Below are 27010 nucleotides of genomic sequence, written 5' to 3'. Positions count from 1 at the left end.
TTTACACCTCGGCTTGCAATATCGGGAGAATTTTCACGTTCCCCGCGGGATTTAATCGGAACAAACGCGAGATTCTGACAATGGAGATGAAAACGTTTTTGAGCGAAATCCTGACTAAAACAAGGACATGAGTGGAACTCCAGATACCGACCATTACTGTAATGCCCTCGGCATGAGGGCAAGGAGAACCATCTGTTGTATGAAAAAACTAAATGCATTTATGCTCGAATACGACACGTCTCCGTTCAATCGACTTGGATTTTCAGGCTAATTCCCAGAAACTTTCTAATGTGGATCATTTTCCCAAATTCCCCATCTTAACTGTCCAGAAACGTTGCACGGTTTTGCAATCTAACTCGCACCCCGCCAATCGGTCCGAGCTTGAAAGTTGACCCGGGTCTCCGCAGACTCCTCGCCGGCTGAGAGCACCAACATGAGCGCCGCCGGCCACCTGACGGCGGGCAGCCTCTGCGCCATCTGCGGGGACAGAGCCACGGGCAAGCACTACGGCGCGTCCAGCTGCGACGGCTGCAAAGGCTTCTTTCGGCGGAGCGTCCGCAAAAATCACATGTACTCCTGCAGGTGGGTTTCAACTGACCCCACCCTACACAAGAATGAGTGTTGAGCGTCTTTCGCCACTGAATAACGGCGCAAAATCGCATCCGACTGACTGTGCAGGTTCAACAGACAATGCATCGTGGACAAAGACAAGAGAAATCAATGCAGATACTGCAGGCTGAAGAAGTGCTTCAGGGCCGGCATGAAAAAAGAAGGTACGGCGTCGGGACTGAACGTCAACGCTCGGCTCGGGTGTGTCGCAACCGACAAGAGGAGTTCTTTGTTAATGATCACTCGGCGGGGCGATGGAGTCTGCGAGCGGCTTATGCTGAGCAAACACCTCAGAGCAATAATAGCCATATACTGATAAACGCGACAGCCTTGGAAGTCTTATTTTTCTTTGGAAAACGACTCGGCGGCCTCGGTCGCGGCAAGTCCGGCTTTTAGTGTCTTTGCGGCAGCGGGGAATGAATATCGCCACTCTCTTGTTCCCGATTGATTAAAAACCACCAAGGTGAAAACGCGGCATGAAAATGTGCCATCTACGGTACAATTTCAAAAGGTTACACTTAATATTGATCAAAAAACATAAAAACAACATAAAATACATCATACTTGCTAGAGATGCTGATTATTAAAGCTATGAATGTGCGGAGGTGTCGAACTCGGCATGCTTGACCAAGCAAGTGACGGACTGAAAAACGCCGCCGCTATTGTGGCCCAGCTGTGAGACGATGAAATCGGAATAAAGTTTCAAGAAACTGTCCCGTTGCTGATATAATTGACGATACATGGGCATAGCACGACTGATTCAGATCACGCACGGAACCACATAGAGGCCGAAATCTGATTCAACACCTAGCGTCTTTATATCAGCTGTTTTTGTCTCGAGATATGAGCAAAATTTGAGAAATGAGCCGTAGTGCTCTCGCTCGGTGGCGGCAGCCGACTTCACAACGTGTGGCCACCATCGATTCGGATTGGTTTCTTTGGAGTGGAAGGACAATATCAGTTGGTGGCGCCAGTAAGGTGATTTGCCGGCTGTGAATTACCTTCGAAAAAAAAAAAAAAAAAAAAAAGAACAAGAACGCGTAATACTTTACGTGCGGTCGCGTTTTGTCCTCGCATTTTCCGTTCGCAGGTTACGTGGTGGGCAAATCAATACCGTATCCTATTTGATTTGAAGTACGAGAATCGTCGCGGAGCAACGTAAACTTATCTGAAGGCACTGCTCTATTAGAATCTACGGTTTTGACACCACGCCAGCGGGGAAGACCTTCCTCGTTTGCGGCGTCATCCGGCGCACGCGTAACACGTGCGAATGTTTGCAGCCGTGCAGAATGAAAGAGACAGAATCAGCACCAGAAGATCCAGCTACGAAGACAGCAGTTTACCCTCCATCAATGCGCTCATCCAAGCGGATGTGCTGTCAAGACAGGTAAAGGCCTTCCTCTCCGACCCTCGCTATGGAGCCTCAACGACGACGCCCCCCCCCCCCCCCTTTAACGCGCCGGTTTAATCCCGCCCCGGTTCAGATCACCTCCCCCGCCCCCATTCTGAACGGCGACGTCCGCACCAAAAAGATCGCCAACATCACGGACGTGTGCGAGTCCATGAAACAGCAGCTGCTGGTGCTGGTGGAGTGGGCCAAGTACATCCCGGCCTTCTGTGACCTGCCCCTGGATGACCAGGTAAGACTCAGACACAGTGTACATAGTTGTATAGACACTCTGGTCATTCATCAACCAGCCCACCGCTAGGATAACATCCCTCCGCAAGACAGATCTCCACCCAAATAAGTTCTCTGTCTGCAGACGTGCGGTGGAAGAAGTGAAGCTAAATGATTAAAACCTGGAATGAGGAGGAAGGGAAGTGTGGGAAGGGATGGGGGGGGGGGGGTCATCACTCTCACTCCGTGCGGAGTGGTTAATGTATTTTAATCCTCGGTTACAAGATGATGAGCCCGTTTTAAAGTTAGATGGTGCCGAATCATTAACAGCGGGATCACCAGCTCCTGGTAACTCATTTGCTGATATTGTGTTATGAAGGGATTTGCTTTCCGCACGGCGTCCGAAGGATAGAACCACAAAGACCCGAAAATGACAGGACAAAATCAGTCTCATTTGTGGCCAGAAACGATCCAGAATGCGGGAACACAATGTATCGATATCATTTCTGGACAGTTGGGTGAACAAATTGGGCGCACCGTAAGAAAGAATCGATCGAAAAGTCTTTCTTTACCTTTGTGGAAAAGGTCATCGGGTCAAGGGAAGATGGTGCTCGCCAAATCTGTTCCACTGTTCAAAATTTGATTCGACTAAATCACAACAAAACTGAGACAATAGTTTTTGGCAATAAAGAAAAGACAACTGCCGTTAGTAAACACTCGGACTCCCTATCTTTAAAAACCAAAGACAGAGTCCGAAACCTGGGGGTTCCGATCGATTCCGACCTGACTTTCAACGATCATGTCAAATCAATCACAAAAACTGCCTTCTACCAGCTGAAAAACATATCTAGAGTGAAGTCTTGTCTGTGTCAAGCAGACCAGGAAAAGCTCATCCGTGGTTTTACCTCAAGTAGACTTGACTACTGTAAGGGTCTTCTGACTGTTCTGAACAAAACAAAGTTGGTCAGAGCATATAACGCCAATCCTAAAGTCCTTCCACTGGCTTCCAGCCAGCTTTAGAATAGATTTTAAAGTTCTGCTACCAGTCTATCAATCACTAAATGATTTCGGTCCTGAATACGTGAAAGACATGCTTACAGAATACAAACCCAGTCGAGCGCTGAGACCGATTGACTCGGGTCAAATGGTGGAGCGCAGAGTCCAAAGCAAACGTGGCGAAGCAGCATTTAGCTATTAAAAAAAAAAAAAAAAAAGGAATAAATTGCCAACAAAGGTGAGGTCAGCCCCAAGTGGGAATATTTTGAAGTCCAGGTTGAAAACTATTATTTTTTTTCTCATACTTTTTAGAATATATACATTTTTTTTTAATCATAGTACTTGCATTGTATGCAGTTTTATTTGTCTTTTTTTTAATAGTGTTTGTCATTCTTATTGTTTTTATCCCGATGTTTTATCTCTTTGTTTTCAAATGCCTTTAATCACGTAAAGCACATTGAGTTACCCCGTGTATGAAATGCGCTATACAAATAAATTTGCTTTGCTTTGCTTTTCCGAATCGACGTCAGGATTGCCGACGGAGGCTTCGGGCTTGAAATGAAGGCAAACCTCTCCGTAATGGATTGTGGTGACAAATACAGTCACGCCTCGGTTCTCCAACGTCCCCGTTTTCCAACAAATCGGGTCTTTTTCGCTTCTGTTTTCGAACGAAAATCGGTACTCGAACGCGCCCGACAAAACCCGGAAATAACATACTGCGCGCGATTGCGGCCGTTTGTCTCGATGTGGCCTGCGATTGACTGGAGACCAGTTCAGGGTGTACCCCGCCTCCTGCCCGTTGACCGCTGGGTTAGGCGACCCTTGTGGGGATAAGCGGCAAAGAAAATGGATGGATTTTGTGGTTGCAAATGATCATTTCGTGTTGTATCTAGAATGCGGTCACAATGTGAATTTTCCCTTCCTGGCATGTCTGGTGGTCCACACAGAACAGCTTTTTTTTCCATTTTTAATCATCGTTCATTTTTTTATTTTGGTCAAAATGAATTGAAAACAGCTCACCTCTTTTTTTTTTTAGGTGGCACTGCTTCGAGCTCACGCCGGAGAACATCTGTTGCTGGGTGCCGCAAAGCGGTCCATGCTCTACAAAGATATCCTCTTATTAGGTAAAAACGAGCGCCCCAGTGACAATTTGGTCCTGTCATCGCCGAGTCCGATCCTGTCGTCAAAACGATCTCCAGTGAATCTTGCGGTCACAGTAAGTCGGCGATTGCGTTGCAGGAAACGATCACATCGTTCCCAGGAACTGCCCAGAGCTGGAAGTGGGCCGGGTGGCTGTGAGGATTCTGGATGAGCTGGTGCTTCCCTTCCAGGAGCTTCAAATAGATGACAACGAGTACGCCTGCTTGAAGGCCATCGTCTTCTTTGATCCAGGTGCTGCAAACCTTTTCGATGATCAATTCATCCATTATTATTTGTCAAGAACAGGTTCCGGGTCTACTTCTGGTGGCAGAATGTCTGAAAACCGAGCGAGACGTAACGGCTGGCCTGTTAGCAGACGATAGCGCGATCCATATTACTGTCGAATCAGCATCGATCCGAGGAACAGAAAAGTCTGTTAATGAGCCAGTGATCATGTCAAAGACCCTGCGAAGTGAACTGAGAGATTTAATTCAGATGATTATTGAAAAGAACTTAAGAACGAAGAACTATGTCACACTCAGTTTTTCAGTGTTTCAGTTTTACGGATTTTAGGAGGGGGAGTGGCGAAAACGGAGTCTCGTGACACGGTCCGATCGCCTCTCAGCTACAAAATAAGAACTTGGGTACCTTGGTTCACGACACCGGTTATCAAGTCCGACTTCGACGTGGCTGCACGCCGAAAGCGCGTCGTCCTTCTGGTAGTTTGCCCGCACGGCCACGGGTGTGTGCACGTCACCCACGGAAAAACAGAAGAGCAAGGAGGGTGGATTTCATTGTATTTTTTGATTCTGGACCGGGACCGGCTGTGGTGGGTTTAGAGTGCCTCATTGTTGCGGCCTGGACACAGTGGGATCTTCTGGACTGTATTCCAGGAACTGGACGCTATAAGTAGCTCAAACATGTAGTTACGTGTAGGGTGCCCAATAATTTTTTTTCCAGGTCAGAAAAGCAGCTGGTGAGGGGGCGGGGTTTCGATGAATTTTATGGATTGATTTTTCACAAATTTGAAACCTGATTTCATAGACTGGACAATTTTCACAATCATTCAAATTTGGCAGGGTTTTGACACGCTTCTCTGCGGTGTGTCAAATTTTCATTTCCAGGGACTTAAACTATGTCTGAAATTCCACTCAGTTTATTTTTGAATCGATTATCGGTTTGAAACGCAAAATACTTCATGTACCGTCTTCCTTTCGACTGAAACTTCACGCATTCCAACGTGACAGACGACGGCGGAAATCCTCATCGAATCAGTTCCCCCTGCTTCCTCGATGGCTCCGCCTCGGTGGAATGACGTGAAATGGTTCGTTCGCTAGTGCCGCAATCGGAGATCGCTCGTGCTTTCACTACCCGGGAGTACGTGCGTCACGTCACGTCACGGTGGACGGGTCTACGGCTGAGCTATCAAGACGACTACGGCGCGGTTGCCACAAATTCCCTCGGTAAATACGCGGCTCCTGTTTGCCCACAGACGCAAAAGGTCTGAGTGACCCCGGAAAGATCAAACGGATGCGATACCAAGTTCAGGTCAGCCTGGAGGACTATATCAACGACCGGCAATACGACTCCCGCGGGCGGTTCGGCGAGTTGCTCCTCCTGTTGCCGACCTTGCAGAGCATCACCTGGCAGATGATTGAACAGATCCAGTTCGTCAAACTTTTTGGCATGGCCAAGATTGATAATCTCCTGCAGGAGATGCTACTCGGAGGTGAGTCTTCCTTACACGTTAAAATCATATCTGAACTTCCACTTAAGTGCAGAGTGGGAGTGCTTTTTACCACCTGGGCCGTTCGGTTGGGGTAGTGGTTGAAACGGTGGACATCATAGTGAAGGAATGAGCAAAACCGGTAAAACCAGACAATTGTCTCTAGAGTCTCTGGAACCTTTATCCAGAAGGCACCTCAGTCTGTGACCACGAAAAAGCCGCTTCACTGTGGATGGTAAAACTTGTACTTCCTGGTTTGCTCTTAAACATCCAAACCAATTTCATATCAGATGATAGTTTGGGTTGTCTCCAACTCGTGTACTGTAAATGTACAATTCGACTTCTTTGGACTTTTTTCTTTGTTATTGGTCAAAACAAAGAGCACTGTGAAATAGTTTTCATGCTACTGAAGAGAAACTCGGCTTGCGGCCACGCTAGCCTGAGAACGCCCGATCTCGTCAGATGTCGGGAACTAAGCGGGTTTGGTCCTGGTTGGTACTTAGATGGGAGACCGCCCGGGAATATCAGGTGCTGTAAGCTTCTCTCCCCGGCGTAACGCAGAGGGGTTGCGTCGGGAAGGGCATCCGGCGTAAAACTGTGCCAAACAAATATGCGTTCATCTGAGATGACGCGCTGTGGCGACCCCTAACGCGACAACCCGAAAGCCAAAGAAGAAGAAAGAGAAACTAGCACTAGCCAACAATCAACTTACCGTAATTCCCGGTCTAGAGAGCGCACCTGGTTACAAGCCTCACCGATTACATTTGTAAAGGAAATACCTTTTGGTACATACGTACGCCGCAGCTGTGTAAAAGCCGCAAGTGGCCACATTGAAACACAAGATGTTTACAAAGACGGTACACAGAAACGCGTTTAGTGCCGAGCTAATGTGAGTGCTAACGCTAGCGCCACGGTAAAGCGAGCATTAACACTAGGGCCGCACTAGCACTAATGCTAACAGGGTCGGTTAAAATGAACTTACCGTACCGGTAAATATCACCGAGACACGCCAGTAACATAGCAGCAACACGCTAGTGCGGTGCTAATAGGGCCGGTAAAAGTCACTTCCTCGGCACATATATTCCACCGTTCTCATTCTTACCTTTTTCGCTCGAGTGCCCCCCTTGCGGCCGTTGGGAAAAAAATGCACAAATTAGCCGCATCGCCGCGTAAACCGCACGATTGAAGGCGTGTGGAAAAAAGTCACGGTTTGTCGGCAGGAAATCACGGTAGTAACCTACCAGCAAATGATGTGTTTCTCTGGCTTGATGCGACAAGAAAAAAAAAAAACTATGATGAGATTTCAAAGGCCCATTTGCTTGGCTTTCATGAAATTGTCATGTTACAGTTTTAAGCCGTGTTGTCTTCCAGGCTCTGCCAATGAAGCGCCACACGCACCTCATTCTCTTCACCCTCACCTGGTTCAGGAGCACCTCAGCAGCAACGTCATTGTGTCCAACAGCATGCCGACGCCCATCCACAATGGACAAATCTGTACGTAAAAAGCAAAAACAAGAAAGTAGAGCAGGGAGGATCGTTTGACAGGCCTCCGGCTGGTGGATTTGGAATCATCTAAACGTGCCGCTGTCGAATGCATTTCATATTTTCCCTCTCGCAACTCTCTGTGCAGCCCCGTCGAGTTTGTAGCTGAAAAGGCTTGGCGGAGTAATCCTTTAAATTCTTCATGCAAACTAATCTGGCTTACTTGGTCAAAGAAAACTCCTGTTATTCTTTCTTAACGTGTTTAATGCGCTGAGAAATTTCACAAAAGTGCTTGTTCTTTATCTGAAAATGGTTTTGCCCTGAGATATGTTCTACCGCAGGAGGCCGATAATAGACCGGCTTAGTCCTCTCTTTGCTCGCCCGGGCTTTTTTTTTTTTTTTTTTTTTTTCTAACCGGTACTTGTTGCTTTTGTGTTCTACTTTTCCAGCCACTCCCGAAACCCCGATACCGTCTCCGCCCACGGCATCCAGCTCGGAACATTATAAAATTGCTCAAGGGGTCATCGCCACCGTCCCCAAGCAGCCAACCTCCGTCGCTCAGACAACCATCACCAAGCAAGAGGCCATCTAATCCGAATCAGAATCGTCCGTATTTCGCCAAGTATGTCAAAAACGCACGAGGAATTTGTCTCCGGGAGTCGGAGCCGCTCTGGTACCTCGGAGTCCTCGTGTGACCGGTTGGGGTCTTTTTCTTCAAAATTCTCAAAATAAATATCTTTCAAGTTGTCAAGGTGACTGAAACAGAAAATAGCAAAATGCCTTGAAAGTAATTTCATGATTCTCTTTTGAGTCGACTACTTTCAAGGTCGACTCCAGAGCTAATGTATTTTATTTGTCTATCGTACAAATGTAGCTAAAATTCCATTTTTCTTTTTTTTTGAAATATATTTAAAAAATTCTCAACACAACAAAAATGAAATGAATCCGAGTCAAAGTCAGCCTCGAGATTTTGTTCGAAATGGCACTTAGATTCGGGAAGTTCCATTACTCCCCGGAATGTGACGTCACGCCTAGACAACATTTAGCCAGAGAGTGAAAAAGCTAGCAAAGATGGTGAGGAAGCGTTTTTGTCTACGGTTGTTGTGCGCTACATGAATGGCCGAAACATGAACGGATGGGCAGGTTATGGACCGGGTTTGAGAAGACAAAGTGGGCGCATTAGACTTACAAATCCAAGTGGACAGTAATATGTTCCAAGCGATTCACGGAGGACTGCTTTGAAAACCCGGTACAGCGTTCACTCGGCTTCGGTAGCAAGTAAGTACGTACGTGTTCAATTGTTTAGTATCGACCTCGTTTTAAATGTAAGTACAATAGCGATACAGATATAGATGTCAGCTAATATCTGTATCCATGCGATGTTTAGGAGGTGACGAAATTTGGACGCTGTATAAAGTTGACGCTGAGGTCTTGCTGAAATTGTCTACGGCGGTGTGTGCTCTAAAGTGTTCGCTGCATTATGTTAAATTCGGGATAAATCTTACCGATGGTTTCGATTTTTCTTCTAAGCTGACTCAGTCACTAGTACAACAACAACAAAAAACGACTCACTGTTGAGCGCGAGCAGCATCAGACGACGTTTAAACGTGTTTGTATGAGATCATTTCGTCAACAAGGTGTACGTAGGTTTCTTGCGGCACCTGCTAGTCTGCGTTCTGGGTGTGAAGTTCCGCGTCAACTTGGTCAGGTCTCGCCGAATCCCGTCCTTGTGTTGCGTTCGGCAACTCCGATTCGAACATATCGAGTTGAATTATTGAATTGAATTGAATTCCTCCTCTTCCACGGATCATTTCATAAAAACTCCCACTCGCAGCATCTGTAATTGTCTATGTCGGAAGCCATTTTCTTTACTGGGGTTGAGAATTTTTTCAAATGTTTTTTAATGAAAAATTAGCTACGTTTGTGTGATGTATAAATAAAATATAGATCCTCTGGATTCAACCTTTAACTCGGGGGGCGGGGGGGGGGGTCTGTTGTTGTATATGATCGGCATTTCGAATGTTTTCGTGTAAATATTTTAGTTGCGTGGCCGACGTGGCTTTCTTTTCGATGTCCTCGGCGTGCGTGTCGCAAAAAGCTCATGGTCGACTCGGCAACGGGACCATGTCAGTATTTTACGAATGTTACAGGGCTTTGCATTCTATTTAGTGTTTTGTTCTTTTTTTTTTTTTTTTAATATTTGGAGTTCATCTGTGATTAAAAAAAAAAATGCTGGTAAGTCACAAATGCATTACATTCATGCTAAAGAAAAAGAAAAAAAAAAAAACCCAACGTGTGAGACATTGCTTATCTTGCTGACCGGACTAAAAACTACTAGAAAGAAGTCAAGTGTTCAAACTATTTTTTCATAAGCAGCCGCAGGAAGTAGGTTCTTCAGTTGTATTTCAAACGTGTATATTTTATGTTTAGGACTTTCATGTCACGTCTGAACAGCTAATGAAGTGTGCCTTGTGACCTGTACTGCCTTAAAAGCAGCCGACGCGTTGCCGTACAATGTAAAGATGAAATAATAAATCAAGGTCTATTTTTACATTGCATTTGTTGCAGTTGTGTATTTTATTCACGCACAGTATACGATACAAACATAATGAGCGGAGGTATGGAAGCAATTTGGAGAGGTGGCTGTGGAGTTTTTGGCCAACTTATTCAAGAGCATACTAGCAGGAGAGAAGATGGCAGAAGAACGGCGCAAAAAGTGTGCTAGTCCCCGTTTTTAAGAACAAAGGGGATGTTCAGAGCTGTGGAAACTAGAGAGGAATAAAGATGGTGAGCCACACAATGAAGTTATGGGAAAGAGTAGTGGAGGCTAGACTCAGGACAGAAGTAAGTATCTGCGAGCAACAGTATGGTTTCATGCCTAGAAAGAGTACCACAGGTGCATTGTTTGCCTTGAGGATGCTCGCGGAAAAGTACAGAGAAGGTCAGAAGGAGCTACATTGGGTCTTTGTGGATCTAGAGAAAGCCTGTGACAGAGTACCAAGAGAGGAACCGTGGTACTGCACGTGCAAGTCTGGTGTGGCGGAGGAATGTGTTAGAATAGTCCAGGGAGTGTATGAGGGCAGCAGAACAGCGATGTGTCAGAAGAATTTAAGGTGGAGGTGGGACTGCATCAGGGATCCGCTCTGAGCCCCTTCCTGTTTGCGGTAGTAATGGATAGGCTGACAGATGAGGTTGGACTGGAATCCCCATGGACCAGGATGTTCGCAGGTGATGTTGTGATCTGCGGTGATAGCAGGGAACAGGCGGAGGAACGGTTAGAAAGATGGAGGCACCCATTGGAAAGGAGAGGAATTTAAATTAGCCAAAATAATACAGAATATACGTGCATGAATGTGAGGGGCGGAGGGGGAAGAGTGAAGAGATGGCGAGGGTGGATGACTTCAAATACTTGGGGTCAACAATCCGGAGGAATGGTGAGTTTGGTAAGGAAGTGAAGAAGCGGGTCCAAGCGGGGTGGAACAGTTGGCGGAAGGTGTCTGGTGTTCTATGTGACGGAAGAGTCTCTGCTAGGACGAAGGAGGGCAAAGTTTAGAAAACAGCGGCGAGGACGGCCATGATGGACGGATTAGAGACGGTGGCACTGAAGAGACGACAGGAAGCAGAACCGGAGGTGGCAGAAATGAAGATGTTGAGGTTCTCGGTTGGATAGGATTAGAAACAAATGAGCTCATTAGAGGGACAGGCAAAGTTGGATGTTTTGGAAGGAACAAGGTTCGAGAGAGCAGACTTGGATGGTTTGGACATGTCCAGAGGCGAGAGAGCGAGGAAATTGGCAGGAGGGGGACGAGGATGGAGCTGTCAAGGAAGAGAGAGCGAGAGCGAGAGGAAGATGTGGTGAGGGAAGCTGCACGAGATCGGCTTAGATGGAGAAAAGATGACGCGCTGTGGCGACCCCTAATCGGGACAAGCCGAAAGGAAAAGAAGAAGAAGAAGAAGAAGTGCGCGGTACAAACAAACAGCACAGAAAATGGAGGAGATACTCTGATGCAAACGTTGTTGTTTTTTTTCCACAACGCTGCAACGTGGCAGTGCTGTCCAGTCACTGATAAGATGTCGCTTTCAAAGATAAACAGCCATAAAAATCGCTCCAGAATTTTAAAGAGGAGATATATTGATCATAAATGTTTGACTGACTGAGTAGGCATGTTCTACATACTTTATGACTACTACAAGCTCAAACGAAAAGAGATATATTAGCAATGCAATTCAAATCCTTACGGGTCAAACATTTCCCCAATAAACATAATTCCAGTGTGATTGGTTGGTGACCAGTCCAGGGTGTCTCACCTCTTGCCCAAAGGGAGCCGGCGGGATAGGATCCAACTCACCCGTCCGACAAGGACAAATGTTTTAGGAAAATGAATAGATTGATGGATAGTACGCATTCATTTTTTTTTTTTTTTTTTTTTAATTGTACTGTGGTTCATATCACATAAACAAGTCAATCCCAATCAGTGTGCCACGAGAGCTCTTCTGGTGTGTAGTGGGAATTATCGAATTTCATGTAAATGCTCAACATTTATACACAACAAATAATGTATCTTTATTCATCTATCTACGGCAGAGCAAATAAAAACTCTTCTCTTAGATGTCAGAAAGTACAGTTTTGTGACATTTTTGATCTTTTGTTTGGATTTTTCGAATTTAAGACTAAGGTTCATTGATGTCGACCTGTGGTTTTACTGCAGTACCACAAGAGGTACACGGTTTCCCTCTAGTGGTAGACAAAAGAATCACGCGTGTTTAGTTGTATTTTCCGCATGGTGTTTTAATGGAATTATTAAATACTGTAAATATTTTCCCCTCGTATTTGAGTGGATAATGGGGTTTTACTGTAAACGATACCAAGTAGTATTTATAATAATCCGCCGTATGGAGCAAAACAAGTCACTTTGTCTACTCGGCACATTTCATATTCACAAATCTAGAGTGATATCATATCAATCCAATATTGACGTTTTAATCGGAATTACAAATTGTGTGTAACTCTTTAAAGATGATGACCCCAAAAAATTGTATTCTATGTAATATTGTTAGACGTTTTAATCTGAATCACAAATTGTGTGCAACTCTTTAAAGATGATGACAATAAAATGTATTCAATGGAATATTGTTAAAAAAAAAATTTCCATCAGAAACAAACGCGTATGAAAAATATGATTTTTTAAAAAAGATTTCCATCACAGACAAATTTGATAAGTAGTATTTTTTTTTACTGCTTTTCTGTCCTTTTACCTTAATCGGTTTTATCTCTTATGTCACAGCCATTTTTGTTTCATATTTATAGTCGTATTTCTTGTATGTGTATGAAATATGTAATGATTTTTAAAAACATTTCCATCAGAGACAAATTTGAAAAGTAGTTTTTTTTACTGCTTTTCTGTCCTTTTACCTTAATCGGTTTTATCTCTTATGTCACAGCCATTTTGTTTCATATTTATAGTTGTATTTCTTGTATGTGTATGAAATATGTAATGATTTTTAAAAAGATTTCCATCAGAGACAAATTTGATGAGTAGCAGTTTCTTGACTGCTTTTTTGTCCTTTTATCTTAGTCGGTTTTTAATCAGTTTTATCGCTATCTCACAGCCATTTTTATTTCATATTTATAGTCGTATTTCTTGGATGTGTATGAAATATGTAATGATTTTTAAAAACATTTCCATCAGAGACAAATTTGATTAGTTTCTTTACTGCTTTTCTGTCCTTTTATCCTTGTCAGTTTTATCGCTATCTCACAGCCATTTTTATTTCATATTTATAGTCGTATTTCTTGGATGTGTATGAAATATGTCATGATTTTTAAAAACATTTCCATCAGAGACAAATTTGAAAAGTAGTTTTTTACTGGTTTTCTGACCTTTTATCCTTGTCAGTTTTATCGCTATCTCACAGCCATTTTTATTTCATATTTATAGTCGTATTTCTTGGATGTGTATGAAATATGTCATGATTTTTAAAAACATTTCCATCAGAGACAAATTTGAAAAGTAGTTTTTTACTGCTTTTCTGACCTTTTATCTTAATCAGTTTTATCTCTATCTCACATCCATTTATATTTCATATTTATAGTTGTATTTCTTGTATGTGTATGAAATATGTCATGATTTTTAAAAACATTTCCATCAGAGACAAATTTGATTAGTAGTTTCTTTACTGCTTTTCTGTCCTTATATCCTTGTCAGTTTTATCTCACGGCCATTTTTATTTCATATATATAGTTGTATATCTTGTATGTGTATGACATATATAATGATTTTTTTTTTGTTTGTTTGTTTTATGTACAAAAGTGAAGAAACGAGGGGGGAACGTCGCCTCTGTTTGTATCCCGTGACCATCAATAGCCAATGAGAGTGTGATTTTTTTTATTTTGATTTTTTTCCTAACCGGAAATGATTAACTGCGTAGCCCAAGCGGACGGCTCGGTTGTGATTCTGTCGGATTTTTGCTGAACGTGGCAGATATTAACGGCGAGTATTTCACGTCAACGAATCCCACGGGGATCATAATTCAAAACCCGCTTCAAGTTCGCTCGTTTTGTTCGATATGAGCCTTGTCGCGTCATGCTAAAAAATTAGCCACGCGGTTTGTGACGAGGGATGCTAAGAACTCGCGCTGACGCGTTCGACTTTGAGGACACGGCGGGTTCTTTCGTGGTCTGTATGGATTTTCTTTTGTATTTATAGTCTTATCTATTTATTGATTTATACTGCGAGTGTTTGCGAACGGCGGTGTGACACCGCTGCGCCCTTGACTCGCCCAGTCGGTCCATGGCTGAGTCTGGCGCCCTCAGGTGTGATCCAGTCGACCTGCCGGAGCGCGGTTGGTTCCCCGGACCCCCGCCGCCCATTTACACCTGCACCCTGACCCCCGAGCTGGTGGCCAAGGCGCGCGAGGAGCTCCAGGAGAAACCCGAATGGCGTCTCCGGGATGTACAAGCCCTGCGAGACATGATACTCAAGGTTTCTTGGTGTTCTATTTTGCGTGTTTGTCCAAGTACCACAAGCGTGGCGACCCATTGTGGTTATCGCCAGGTACTCCCATCTTAGCTCATCTACCTCACAGTTAGGACGACTGGGGTTCAAATCCCGGCCCCGCCTGTGTCTAATATGACCCCCCCTGCCTACGCGCCTTTTCTCCTGGCGCTCTGGTTCCCCCCCCCCCCCCCATATCCCAAAATCCTGCAAGGGGAGGTTAATTGACGACTCGGAATTGCCCGTAGGTGTCAATATAAGTGCAAACGTTCAGGTCGTACCGGCACGCCTGCAACCCGAGTAGTGAGGATAAGCGGAAATCAAGATAAATGAACGTATGAGCCCTGCGATTGGTTGGCGATCAGTCCAAACCCCGGCAAATGTAAACAATAGCTATATTAATAATTTAAACCATAAATATACCACAAGACACGGGAGCAGAGTGACAGAATCCATCCATTTTCTTAGCCGCTTAGCCTCACCAGGGTCGCGGGGAGTGCTGGAGCCTATCGCAGCTGTCAAGGGGCAGGAGGTGGACAATTGACCCCTCCGTACAGGGCACTTAACCACGCCTCCTGAAGTGACGTCACGCCACGTGCGCTGACGTAAGACAAAAAAATCGTAAAAACGGCAAATACACTACAATACATTCTTAACTGAGAGAGACGCCATGCTTCTGATTTCATTCAATCGTTCACACGTAGCAATGTTATGCTAGCGGTGAACGTCTCATTCATTTATACGAGACGTGTATTGAAAATCAAATTTAGGGCATATCTTCGTGCAAACACAGTCTGGTTAAGCTTCGGCCGCGAGCCGGCAAGAAACCGACACCTTTGTGCAGTCCGATCGTCGCTAAATATCGCTCAACAAAGAATTAAGTGTGTCAATCGTTCACACGTAGCGGTGTTATGCTAGCGAAGAACTTCAAATTCATTTATACGAGACATGTATTGAAAATCAAATATAGGGCATACCTTGGTGCAAACATATGTGTTCCGGTTGACATTAGATGGATTTAGTTGATGATGCGGTCTTCCACAAAGTTTGATCCATCGAAGGCATCTTTCGTACAGGGTCGTCGGTTTTGGAAAGGGTACGAATCGAAGTCCCACCGACTCGCCTTTCGGGATACCCGTCGTCACTATTGGAAAGTCCGTGACTACACCTCTTAACCGTATTTTTTGTTAAATAACCCAAATACGCAATAAAACGCCAACAGAAGCTATACTGGACCATGCAATGTTGTCTGAGAAAATGGCGGGAGCAAAAAGGGGCGTGGTCTATGCAGATCTCTGGCCTCTGATTGGTCAGTGACGCGGATTGCGCAATATCCACGGAGGGGTCAATTTATAGCGTCCAATTAACGTTGCATGTTTTTGGGACGTGGGAGGAAGCCGGAGTGCCCACCCGAAGAAAACCCACGCAGGCACGGGGAGAACTTGCAAACTCCACACACGCGGGGCCGGGATTGAACCTGCGTCCTCAGAACTGTGAGGCCAATGCTTTATTCTAAGTCTAATCCGCGCACCCCTTTTTTTGTATGGCTTTTCACAATTCACGGTGGGCCATATAAATAATTGTGGGTCCAACATATTTCAGCCATGAGACTCATTTGAATAAATTGACTTTGTGATATTTTATCATCCCACCAGTTTATGACTGGGTCTCTAATCCATAAACCAGGGGTGTCAAACTCATTTTTGTCGCGGGCCACATTTTGCCCATGATTATGACTGTGAAATCATAAAAAAATCTCTAACCACCCCATCATATTTACGTATGAAATTTATGAAACCGTTTTGGAATCGGATCTCGAGAGTGATAGGTTTTTCAACCGTCGTTTTATCACACAAAAAATGATTGTGATGTCTCAATGTTATCATTTATATGACGTGACGTGATTTTTAACTTAAATAAAGGAATTTGATACAGACGACGTGCCTTCGAGGGCCACATAAAATCATGCGGCGGGCCAGATCTGGCCCCCCAAGCCTTGAGTTTGACACCAGTGCCATAGACAAAGTAATTTTTGTGTGGATTTTCACATTTCCACGCCGCAGCTCATGACTACAAGCGGTGGTCGACAATATACAACACAGGTGTCAAACTGAAGGCCTGGGGGCCAGATCCGGCCCGCCACGTGATTCTATGCGGCCCGCGAAGGCAAATCTCGAGGGTCCGTTTCCACGATTCTTGTCAATATCTACCAAAATTTCAAATTGCCATATTTCATCAATGATCAAGTTGAGGTATTACAAGGATTTTTGTGTTTCCAAACATGAATAGTTGAAAAACACGTCACCCTTGGTTTCTGATTCCGAAATTGCTTCATGGTGGCCCGGGAGAAAAATGAGTTTGACACCCGTGACGTAGAAAAGGATGGTGTGAGCCATGACGCTCATTTTAGCAAGTTGTGTTTTTTTTTTTTTGGTCTTCCGGGAACGCGCAGGAGCACCCCAATCTCAGGACCAGACTCGACGACTCCTTCCTCCTGCGCTTCTTGCGGGCCAGGAAGTTCGACTACGACCGAGCCCTGCAGCTCTTGATCAATTACCACGCGGGACGTAAGGCTTGGCCCGAGGTCTTTCAGGACCTGAAGCCATCTACGGTCAAGCACGTGCTCGACTTGGGCTTTCTCACAGTCCTGCCCCGACCGGACCCGAACGGGAGGTACATCCTCTGTCTCCGGCCAGGTTGGTATCTGCGACTCAATTGTTTTGATAACTTTAAACGGGAGCAATCATCACAAATGTGTTCATTATTCTTTGTTGGATGTAGGATGGTTTTTAATGTCTTGTGCATTCATTGGCCAGAAGAGGGCGCAGTTGCCTCTCGCAAAGAAAAGAATGCTCACTGTTTAGTCCTTTAACGGTCCTCAGTACTGCATATTGCAAGAACACAATAAGGGTCTGAAATCTCTACAGTTCTCCCATAATATTTCAAACCCAGATATATCGTAGGTAATTTCCGGCCTGCAGAGCGCACCTGATTCTAAGCCTCACCCAGTACATTTGTAAAGGAAATACCATTTGGTACGTACATAATCCGCACCTGTGTAAAAGCCGCAAGTGCCCACATTGAAACATGAGATATTTACAAAGACGGTACACAGAAAGGGTTTTCAAAGTTTTAGTACCTTAGCTTAGCTTAACATAGCAACAACATGGTTGACTAAAAAAAAAAATATGGTAGCATAGCACTAACAGGGCAGGTTTAAAAAAAAAATATATATATATATGTCTAAATTACTGAGACGCTTTTGTAACACAGCAGCAACATGTTAACGCTACCGCGGCGCTAACAGGGCCGGTAAAAAAGAAAACCTACTGGTAAAATTCACTGAGACACAGCAGTAACATAGCAGCGACATGCTAGCACAAAGCTAACAGGGCTGGTTAAAAAAAAAAAAGGGGGGGAGGGGGGTACCGGTAAAAGTCACTTCCTCGGCACATATATTCCACCGGTCTCACTTTTACCTTTTCTGCACGACTACCCCCTTGCGGCTGTTAGGAAAACCGCGCAAGCCGGAGAGTTGAAAGTGTGTGGGAAAAAAAGTTGCGGCTTATAGGCCGGAAATTGCGGAACATCTAGTCGTGAGCAACTCTGACCAATCCCTGCTGTGAATAGCAAAGCGCTATGGGTAGTTGACGCTACTTCCCAAGAAAGTTATATAAAAAGGCTATATTTATCGTAAAGTCTTAAATTTAGAATTCATTTAATGATGCAAATACAATTTTAAACTCCTTCCAATATAACTTGTTCACTGCTGTGTAGCATTTATGTTCATCAACTGGAATCCCGCAGTTCAGTGCCACTGACGCGTATATTCGTCAAGTACGTTTTTCACCGGTAGGCCTGTGAAATTCAGGTTTTTGAACCACTGAAATGACCGACAGAGGCGTTCTAGAGTTGCAACGTCATTTTTCAACAGTGCACCTACAAGAAGAAAATAAGTTGTAGGTCGGTCGGTAATTTTTGCAACCCATGAGCATCATCTTCATCTTTACCGTTCATGAACTGTTTTTTAAATCAAATCTGTACAAATTGAAGCATTGTTTCCCATGGTGCTATTTTTATTTTCACACTTTAAAAATTGTGGGTTATTTTTTTCAATTCCGAATTCCTCTCCAAGCACTCCGTTTTCCTCCCGCATCCCAAAAACATGCAACATGAATCGGCCACTCTAAATTGCCCCTAGGTGTGATCGTGAGTGCGGCTGTTTTCTCCATGTGCCCTGCGATTGGCTGGCGACCAGTTCGGGGTGTACCCCGCCCACCTCCTGCCCGTTGACAACTGGGATAGGGTCCAGCACTCCCCGTGACCCTCGTGAGGATAAGCGGCAAAAGAAAATGAATGGCTGGATGGATAACAACTGAAAGGATTACCCAGGATCTGATCATCTAGACTAAATTCGCAGAAAAAACATTTTCATTGCAGGATAAAAATCTGAACTGTGCATAAAATCTGGTAGTTTTAATCATTCATTCATCTCCCGTTCCGTTTATCCTCACTAGGGTCACGGATATGCTGGGGTCTATCCCAGCTATCTTTGGACGAGAGGTCAGGTACGCCCTGAACTGGTCGCCAGGCAATCACAGTACTTTTAACCAAGCTTGTGCTAAAGTGACCATCATAGAATAACCAATCAAGCTTGATAATTAATGGTAATGCCTGCAAAATCCTGTATTTGGATATCAGTTTTTAAATCTTTCCCAATTTAGAATTCACTTGGAAATTAACTCCCGCACATGCTACTTTTGTTCAAGTCATCGTCCCTACCTAATCTGTCTCATTGTACAGGAAAATGGAAAGCAAACGATTACCCGTTTGTCGACAATGTGAGGGCCATGTACCTGACGCTGGAGAAGCTGATCCAACCGGAGGAGACGCAAGTGAACGGGATCGTGATCCTGGCTGACTACACCGGCGTTGGCATGTCACAGGCGTCCAATCCGGGCCCTTTCCTCGCCAAAAAGGTTGTCAGCATTCTTCAGGTAACAGCTATATATGGACAGTATATAGCGGTCACTTGCATTTGAAAAATGTATGGGTGTGGTCCGCCAGTCATGCCCGCAGACGTAAAGTTGCGGGTGTGTGTTCCGTTTGTATTTATGAGTGTACCCCTTTAAGAGTGGAGGGGGGCGGTTTCAGGTAAACTAGGAAGTCGAAGTAGGCTGAGCAACAGCTCGTTGTTAGTGAACCGTGTGGTTCCGTGTTAATAAAAAAAAAAAAATCGACATCAGGCTGTGGTTCACTGCGCTGGATCGGTTTTCAGGTGCGCTGCGAGCGTGCGACAAGTGCGCAATTGCACAGCTGCGCAGCTTGGATGGACCATTGGTCAAGACAACACAAAATAAGCAACGTCTTTCAATATCCATGTATTTCTATTCGTAACAAATTTTACGCACGTGATTTTTCGTGCTCGACCGTGCGGATTTGCGAGTGCGATGGCGCATATGCGCCCGTCAAACCACAGTGACTGATATAGTATATTGACAAAAGGTACTATTTGTCTCAAATATTGTTGACAGATCTGTCTAAAACGGCGGTATTGAGCACTTCTTCTCTTTTATTGGGACAATACATTCACGTCAGTGCTGTGGCGTATCAAGAAGCTGATTGAACGGCGTTATTTTTGCGCAGTTTTTGTTCCTTTCTAATATTCCTCAAAAATGTGCCCTTTTACTCGACTGGCGTGTGATTTTTGTTGATTAATACGTCACCTTCAAACACATTTTGAAGGCGACGTATTAATTTCAAGCGGAAAGGAAAATAAGAATTCAAGTCGTTGTTTACCTTTTTGCGACAGCAATTTGGGCTTTGTGTTTTGCACGTTGGGTGCGTTTGGAAATTGCGTTCCGGGAGGCAGAGCGCACTGAATTTTCTCTGAATTCATCAAGAACCCTGTTGGCCATTGGCAGAGATTTCGGAGTGCAACATGCAAGTTCTTCCTGTAAACATTTGGTCCCGCCGGACACTCCAGCCCCTTCGCCTCCTGTAGGACACAACGGCACACTGTCAACGTTGCTCTTGAGTTTCTGAGCGTTCCGGAGCGAAGAGGGCGCGCTTGGAGTGAATTTCTGAACATAATCACAAATGCAACTGAACTGGGGTTGGTTTTTTTTTTTTTTTTTGTCATTTACAGGATGGCTTCCCCATCAGAATCAAGGCCGTGAACATAATCAATGAGCCGAGGATTTTCAAAGGCATCTTTGCTGTCATTAAACCTTTCCTGAAGGAGAAGATGGCGCAGAGGGTAACTATTGCCTTTGAATCATTTTTAGGAATGGAAAAAATGGAGTTGTGGCATTGTTAAATAAAAGCAGAATACAATGATTTGCAAATCATGTTCAACGTATTTCATTGAATCCACCGCAAAAATAAGACGATTTTCGAATTGATAAACTATTGCTTTGAGCAAATAATCATCAACTTTGAATTTTATGGCTTAAACGTGATCCCAAAAAACGGAGAAAGTTGGGTGTTCATCGAAAACCCGTTTGTTTGGTTTGGTCCCACAGGTGAGCAGGCTGATTGGGGACAGGTGGGTGGCATGACCGGATATAAAAAGGGGAGCTTCCCTGAATTGCTCATGAGCAACAATGGGAGGATGTTCACCTCTTTGTGAACAAGTGCGTGAGAAAATACTCCGTTGAAGGAGAATGTTCCTCAACGTACGATTTCATCATCTCCGGTCCATAATTTCATCCAAAGGCTTCAGAGAATCAGGGGGAATCCCCTGGGCCAAAAACCATTATTAAATCCCTGCGACCCTCAATCCTTCAGGCAGCACTGCAACAAAAACCAGCATCTGTGTGTAAAGGATATCATCACATGGGCTCAGGAACACTTCACAAAAAAAGACATTTCAACAAATGCAGTTTGACGCTACATCCCAAAGTGCCACTTAAAACTCTACTATGCAAAGCAAAAGCCATTTATCAGCAACGCCCAGAAACGCTGCCGGCTTCTACGGGCCCGAACTCATCTAAGATGGACTGATGCAAATTGGAAAGGTTTTCTGTGGTCAGATCTGTGTCCACATTTCAAATTGATTTTGGAAATTGTGGACATTGAGTCCTCCAGGCCAAAGAGGACCATCCGGAATATTATGGATGCAATTCAAAAGCCAGCATCGGTCATGTTATGGGGGTGTATTAGTGCCACTGGCATGGGTAGCTTGCACATGTTTGAAGGCACCGTTAATGTTGAAAGGTACATATGGGTTTTGGAGAAACACGCGCTGCCATCCAAGCAACGTCTTTTTTATTGAACGTCCCTGCTTATTTCAGTAAGAAAGACACAGGCCAAAGCACATTTTTCACGTGTTACGAAAGAGTAGGAAAATAGAGCAGGTACTAGACAGGCCTACCTGTCTCCCAGTGAAAATGTTTTTGGCGCATTATGAAATGTAAAGTACTACAACAATGGAGGTGCTGGACTGTTGAATAGCCGAAGCTGTACATCAAACTAGAAGAATTCCACCTAGCAGTTTGTGTACTCGGTACCAAACTTTGAATGTTGTTAAAAAAAAAAAAAAAAAAGTGTTGAACACAGTGGTAAACATGACACTGTTGCATCTTTTTTGAACGTGTCGCAGCCATAAAATTCTAACTGAATGATTATTTGTATTCATTATTTCTGTCATTCCCAACCGCTGTGCTGTGAGAGTTGTGTAAGTGTACCAAAGAAAATTATTGATTGTGTCTTTATTGGTCCAGAAGTGATTTGCAATAGTGTATTTGTTCATCTACTTAAAAGTTGTTTTTTTTGTGTGTGTGTGTGTAGTTTTTTTTTTTTTTTTTTTTTGCGGGGTGTGGAGAACTTTATCTTAAAAGGAAAACTGACTCACGAGTGTGCTTATTTTGTCACCGTGGCGCCCAAGAAAGTGAGAACTTAGAAGAACCGTCATATTTATTCCTCCCTCCCTGACTGCGATGTGCAGTTTGACACGTACCGAGCAGTTCTTCAGAAAAGAGGCCGAGCGCGATTGCTTCAAGTCATTTAGTGCCCAGCCCGGCTGAAGTTTACTGTAAGATCAAGCAGCATCTAAAGAAATTTGAAAAACATTTCCATTTCATCAAACTACATAACATATGAAAGTCTGCAAGCTTAATGCTAACAAAATGCCATAGGTGGGCTAACGAAGCTAGCAGGGATGTCGCCGTCTTATAAGCCTTTAAGCAGCAGATATTTGAACGCAAACAGCGGAAGAACACATGTAACACAATAGAGCAATACTTATTTTTATTTGTGTTGCAGTTTTATTCGTATCTCAAGGCAACACTGCCATTGTTAGTAATTAATCGCTGCCATTTTGTTTTTGTTCCTCGTCCAGTATACGCTCCACAGTTCGGACCTGCGCTCCTTGCACAGGAACATTCCGCGCTCCGTCCTGCCGGAGGAGTACGGCGGCACGGCCGTGCAACTGGACACGCGCGCCTGGTCCAGATTGCTGCTGGACTCCGAGGAAGACTTCATAGTGGAGTTCTGCCAGCCAGATCCGCTAGAGGGCGCCCTGCCGCCCGAGTGCATGCCGTTCAGGGGCAACGAAGCCGACCACGGACACGACGACGACGCCTTCAGGGGGGTGCGCTCGCAACTTTACTCGTGTTACTGAAAAACTGGACTTTCCCTGTTAGGACCGGCATTAGAATGACTGATATTACAGTTTTATGCTGGATTCTATCCCATCTGACATGGCGACATAAGCACTATTTGGAGTCGAACGGTCGGCGTTGTGCAGTTGGCGCTCGGGTCAAGTCAGTCAGTCACCAGCTGCGGGCGGCTTGTGATGCCGAGCATGGCAAAAAACAACAACAAAAAAAAAACGCATTAGTGATGTGCCGTAATTGGTTGCGTCACAAACTTTTTTTTTCCCCACAAATTGCTTGACTTTGTGTAGGGATTTAAAAAAAAAAAAAAAAAAGTTCAGTCTGTCTTAAGTCTCACCCTCCCATAAAGCTCCTGTTAAAAAAAAAAAGTTGGGTAAGTCAGTGTATTCCAGTTACTGTATCGCTTATCCTCACAAGGGGCGCAGAAGAAAGAAGTGGGATATTTCCTGAGTTGAGATCACTGATCTAAAAAAAAAAAATAGACTGGATAGAAGCGTATTACTGTCACACCCCCCCCAAAAAAAGGTCAAGTTTCACATAATTATGTGATAAATTGCACATAATTATGTGAAATGCAACCTTTTTTTTTTTTTTTTTGGGGGTGTGGCAGAAATATGCTTCCGTACATACACATCGAGCGGTTTGTCGATTGGTTGAAGCCAGTTGGCCGCCATCTTGGTACTCCCAAAGCGTGTGGAGGACACGGTTGACAGGTTGGATTATGGCGGGGGTTTTCCTCAAAATTTTACAGAATTAAGACTGGTCGTGTGAGGTTGACATTTTTTTCACTTCTGGTGAAATGAAGGATTTTTTAATTTGATGTTTTAAGCCAAAAAAAAGGTGAAGTGCAAAGGAAAGACACCGTGACTAGCAAGAAAGCTTGCATATTACCTAGTGCCCGATTTATGTGACGCGTTAACTTTTCCCAAAATACACCGTGAAGCACTATCATCATAACATAGCAAAAAAACTAAGCAATTTTTGTCATGATAACGTTAATTTTTAAGTCAACCAGTTTTCTATATTTTTGGAAATAATCACTCCCAATGGGAAAATAGATGCTAGCCGCATCGTTCATTTGTTGTCTCTGCGGCGTCACATTTCAGAGACAAAATTTCAACTTGTTTCCTCGCATTTGAAAGTCAAATTCAATTTGCAAAGTTCTGTATGATGAAATTCATCAAAAATTTCACAGAAAATGTGTTTTTTTTTTTTTTTTTTGCTTATCCACTGATGAAGTTTGGGAAAATATTGACATGGCTTTTTCGTGAAAAACCGTCGGCCTATAAAGGTGAAGCAGAAAGTGAACAACAACAACCGGGAACAAAACTTTGTCCAAGTGAATGAAACTTATCTGAAAAAGAAAAAAAAAAAACTTTAAAAGTGTCAAAATAAATCTTTCTAACTTACCTGTGGAATATTTTCTCACAGCCACGAAACTGGCGATTAGCGCTGCACAGGTCGCCATGGTTGTTTTGGGAGGATCAAGATGGCGGATGGCGACTTCAGTTTTGGTGGCCAATTTTTTTTTTTTTCATTTTTTTTTTTTAAGATCAGTGTTTGAGATGAACAACAATTCACACCCGTAATTGCACCTACGGCCAATTTGGACTTTTTAATTGACCTGTCGTGAATGTTTTTGGAAACCGGAGAAAACCCACAAAAGGGACGGGGGGGGGGGGGGGGGCTTGCAAACTCCACACAGACGAGGCCGGGATTTGAACCCCCGGTCTGAGGCTGATGTGCTCACCGGAAGTTCACCGTGTCAATGTGTTATGTTAAACGTAAAAAGTAGAAAGATTTAAATATTTACCCAAGTATTTCCAAGTAGTGAAAGAAGTCATTTTGGGTGATTCTGGTATCAAATATGAATATCGCTTGTGTTGCCTTAAAGCGATAGTAGCGTACTACGAACCAAAGCTGTATTCATATTTATTCTCATAAAGGGGATGGACAGTCGTGTGTTTTCGAAAGATGTAACTCTTCACACAAACACGCACGCTGTTCCCGGGCCTTTGTTGTGATACTTTTCTGTTGCCTCAAATCTTCACAGAGGATTACTTCTGTAATACCGGATTACATTTTTTTTTTTTTCATCTTTGCGCCATTTTTTTACCCGTATGTCTTTTACGGGCTGTTTGTTTCCCGTCGCAAAGCCGTGACGCGATCGCGCAAGTCAAAACGCGGCAGAAACTTGACATTTCGTTCTGACTTTGCCAAATGTGCCGCCGTCGCGTGCGGAACGGTGCCGTAATGCTGCATCTGCTTTCCTCGCAATTTTTTGATATTTTGTGCATGTTTGTTGCCGTTAAATGTATTGCGTAGCAGAATAGAGCACTAAAGTCAAATTCAAATCAAGCCTGTGTATTTTTTTTTTTTTTTTTTTTAAGTACAAGTGTACTCGTGTTGTAAAGATGAGTCGCACAAACTGTTTTTGTTTGCCACTACTTGTAGAGCTCGTGCACGTGACGTCACCATTTTCACGGCGCCATATTGCAGGTCAAAAAGGGCTGCTCGACAGTGCGGGGGGGACATCGAACCGGAGCAGAATCTTCACAATACCCGAGACTTGTTGCGCTCTTGGTTGTCACGACAGACGAGACAGATATTATTCAAAGAGGTCATTCTATGGAATGCCAGCTGAAAAGAGCCGAAAAGGTCGACGGATTTCGGCAATTAAACGTGATGGATGGCGCCCGACCAAAATACACACACGACTGTGTAGCGATCGCTTCATTTCAGGTAGGAATTATTCTTCGCAATCTCAAATTACCAAGTATTTGTAATGCCAAATTGGCGATGCGTTTAAAAAAAAAAAAAAAAAAAACGACAGGGAGCCGTCTCCAACGTACACGGAAGCGTGCTGTGGCCACAGGTTAAACTTTGGTAAACCTCTCCCCGACACTTTTTGTTCTTTTTTTTTTTATTAAATAATATGGATTGTTCTCAAATGAGTCCAATCCGTATGTAACAAAAAGAAAATAAGCCGTCGGTCACACGGAGGTTTTCGTAGGTTAATGTGTGGCTTCAACACTCTTCCGTGTCCAGGGGCTGAAGCCTATCCCAGCAGTTTATTTTCTTTTTTTAAATACGCATTGGACTCATTTGAGAACGATGCGTATTTTGGAAAAAAAAAAAAAAGTGTCACGGAGAGGTTTACTCAAGTTTAATGTGTGGCCGCAACACGCTTCCGTGTACGTTGGAGCCGACTCGCTGTCTCTTTTTCCCCAATCATAGTTGATGAATGCGAGTTAGTGTCATTATTTAAATATTGATCATCTTCTTTTCCTTTCAGCTTATATAGTATTATATATAAATTATAATAAAATGTTAAATATTGATATTTGTATATAAAAAATCGGAGTGGCTCCATCACTACGTGGGATTTAGTCTTGCTTGAGAACAGATCCAGCAACGAAGTATTCGTATGCGTCTTGACTTTTCTACGCCTTCAAACTTTTCCGTGTAAATGTCGACGACTTAGTCGCCAGATCAATGCGTAGATCCAGTTGTCCGAGACATGCGGAAGCGGGTCAACAGTCCAATTTCTTATTGGCGAAAACATCGACTTCGGCATTAAATATGGGTCCTCCATGCTAATTGTCTCAAGTTTTTCCACGTACCTCCGTTTATTACCACCTTGTAAATGTTTAACGCTATCGGGCTAAACTCTGTAAGATGTATTTTCCTGCCGTCTACAACCGGCTTCGCATTGAACAACGCTTTGCGAGACCGTCAACACGGCCAATCACGTGACTTCGGTGCATGAGCTCTATTGACAATTGAAATCCAAAATAAAGCCAGAATATGTTCCATGACCACGCTT

At 44.0% G+C, this 27010-nt stretch overlaps 2 protein-coding genes and 1 pseudogene across 4 annotated transcripts in view; all 3 read left to right on the top strand.

Annotated features, from left to right (window-relative positions):
• hnf4a (hepatocyte nuclear factor 4, alpha) overlaps positions 1-10083 on the top strand; it is a 37878-nt gene extending 27795 nt beyond the window's left edge. For both annotated transcript variants that reach the window (XM_061845873.1, XM_061845863.1), the window contains 9 exons: positions 408-582; positions 679-773; positions 1890-1996; positions 2094-2249; positions 4260-4347; positions 4463-4615; positions 5856-6092; positions 7461-7583; positions 8021-10083. In XM_061845873.1, coding sequence (XP_061701857.1) covers positions 408-582; positions 679-773; positions 1890-1996; positions 2094-2249; positions 4260-4347; positions 4463-4615; positions 5856-6092; positions 7461-7583; positions 8021-8163 — 1277 coding nt within the window. In that variant the 3' untranslated portion in view covers positions 8164-10083. The remainder of the gene's footprint in view (positions 1-407; positions 583-678; positions 774-1889; positions 1997-2093; positions 2250-4259; positions 4348-4462; positions 4616-5855; positions 6093-7460; positions 7584-8020) is intronic.
• LOC133497384 (5S ribosomal RNA) lies at positions 6511-6629 on the top strand (annotated as a pseudogene).
• Positions 10084-13930: 3847 nt separating the features above from the next.
• Positions 13931-25558, top strand: ttpal (tocopherol (alpha) transfer protein-like). 2 transcript variants are annotated; one of them, XM_061845850.1, is made up of 6 exons: positions 13931-14062; positions 14356-14554; positions 17019-17262; positions 19370-19563; positions 20715-20825; positions 22908-25558. In XM_061845850.1, the coding sequence occupies exons 2-6, from the start codon at positions 14363-14365 to the stop codon at positions 23187-23189; spliced, it is 1023 nt and encodes a 340-aa protein (XP_061701834.1). In that variant the 5' UTR covers positions 13931-14062; positions 14356-14362; the 3' UTR covers positions 23190-25558. The 2 variants fall into 2 exon arrangements, with proteins under 2 accessions (XP_061701834.1, XP_061701827.1); XM_061845843.1 differs by having other exon boundaries at positions 13958-14248; positions 22908-25557.
• The last annotated feature ends 1452 nt before the right edge of the window (positions 25559-27010 follow it).

This window comes from Syngnathoides biaculeatus, chromosome 2, assembly GCF_019802595.1.
Source record: "Syngnathoides biaculeatus isolate LvHL_M chromosome 2, ASM1980259v1, whole genome shotgun sequence".
Classification (NCBI taxonomy): domain Eukaryota; kingdom Metazoa; phylum Chordata; class Actinopteri; order Syngnathiformes; family Syngnathidae; genus Syngnathoides; species Syngnathoides biaculeatus.
The sequence above is the reverse complement of the archived record's forward strand: the minus strand, read 5'-3'. Positions and strand labels throughout refer to the sequence as shown.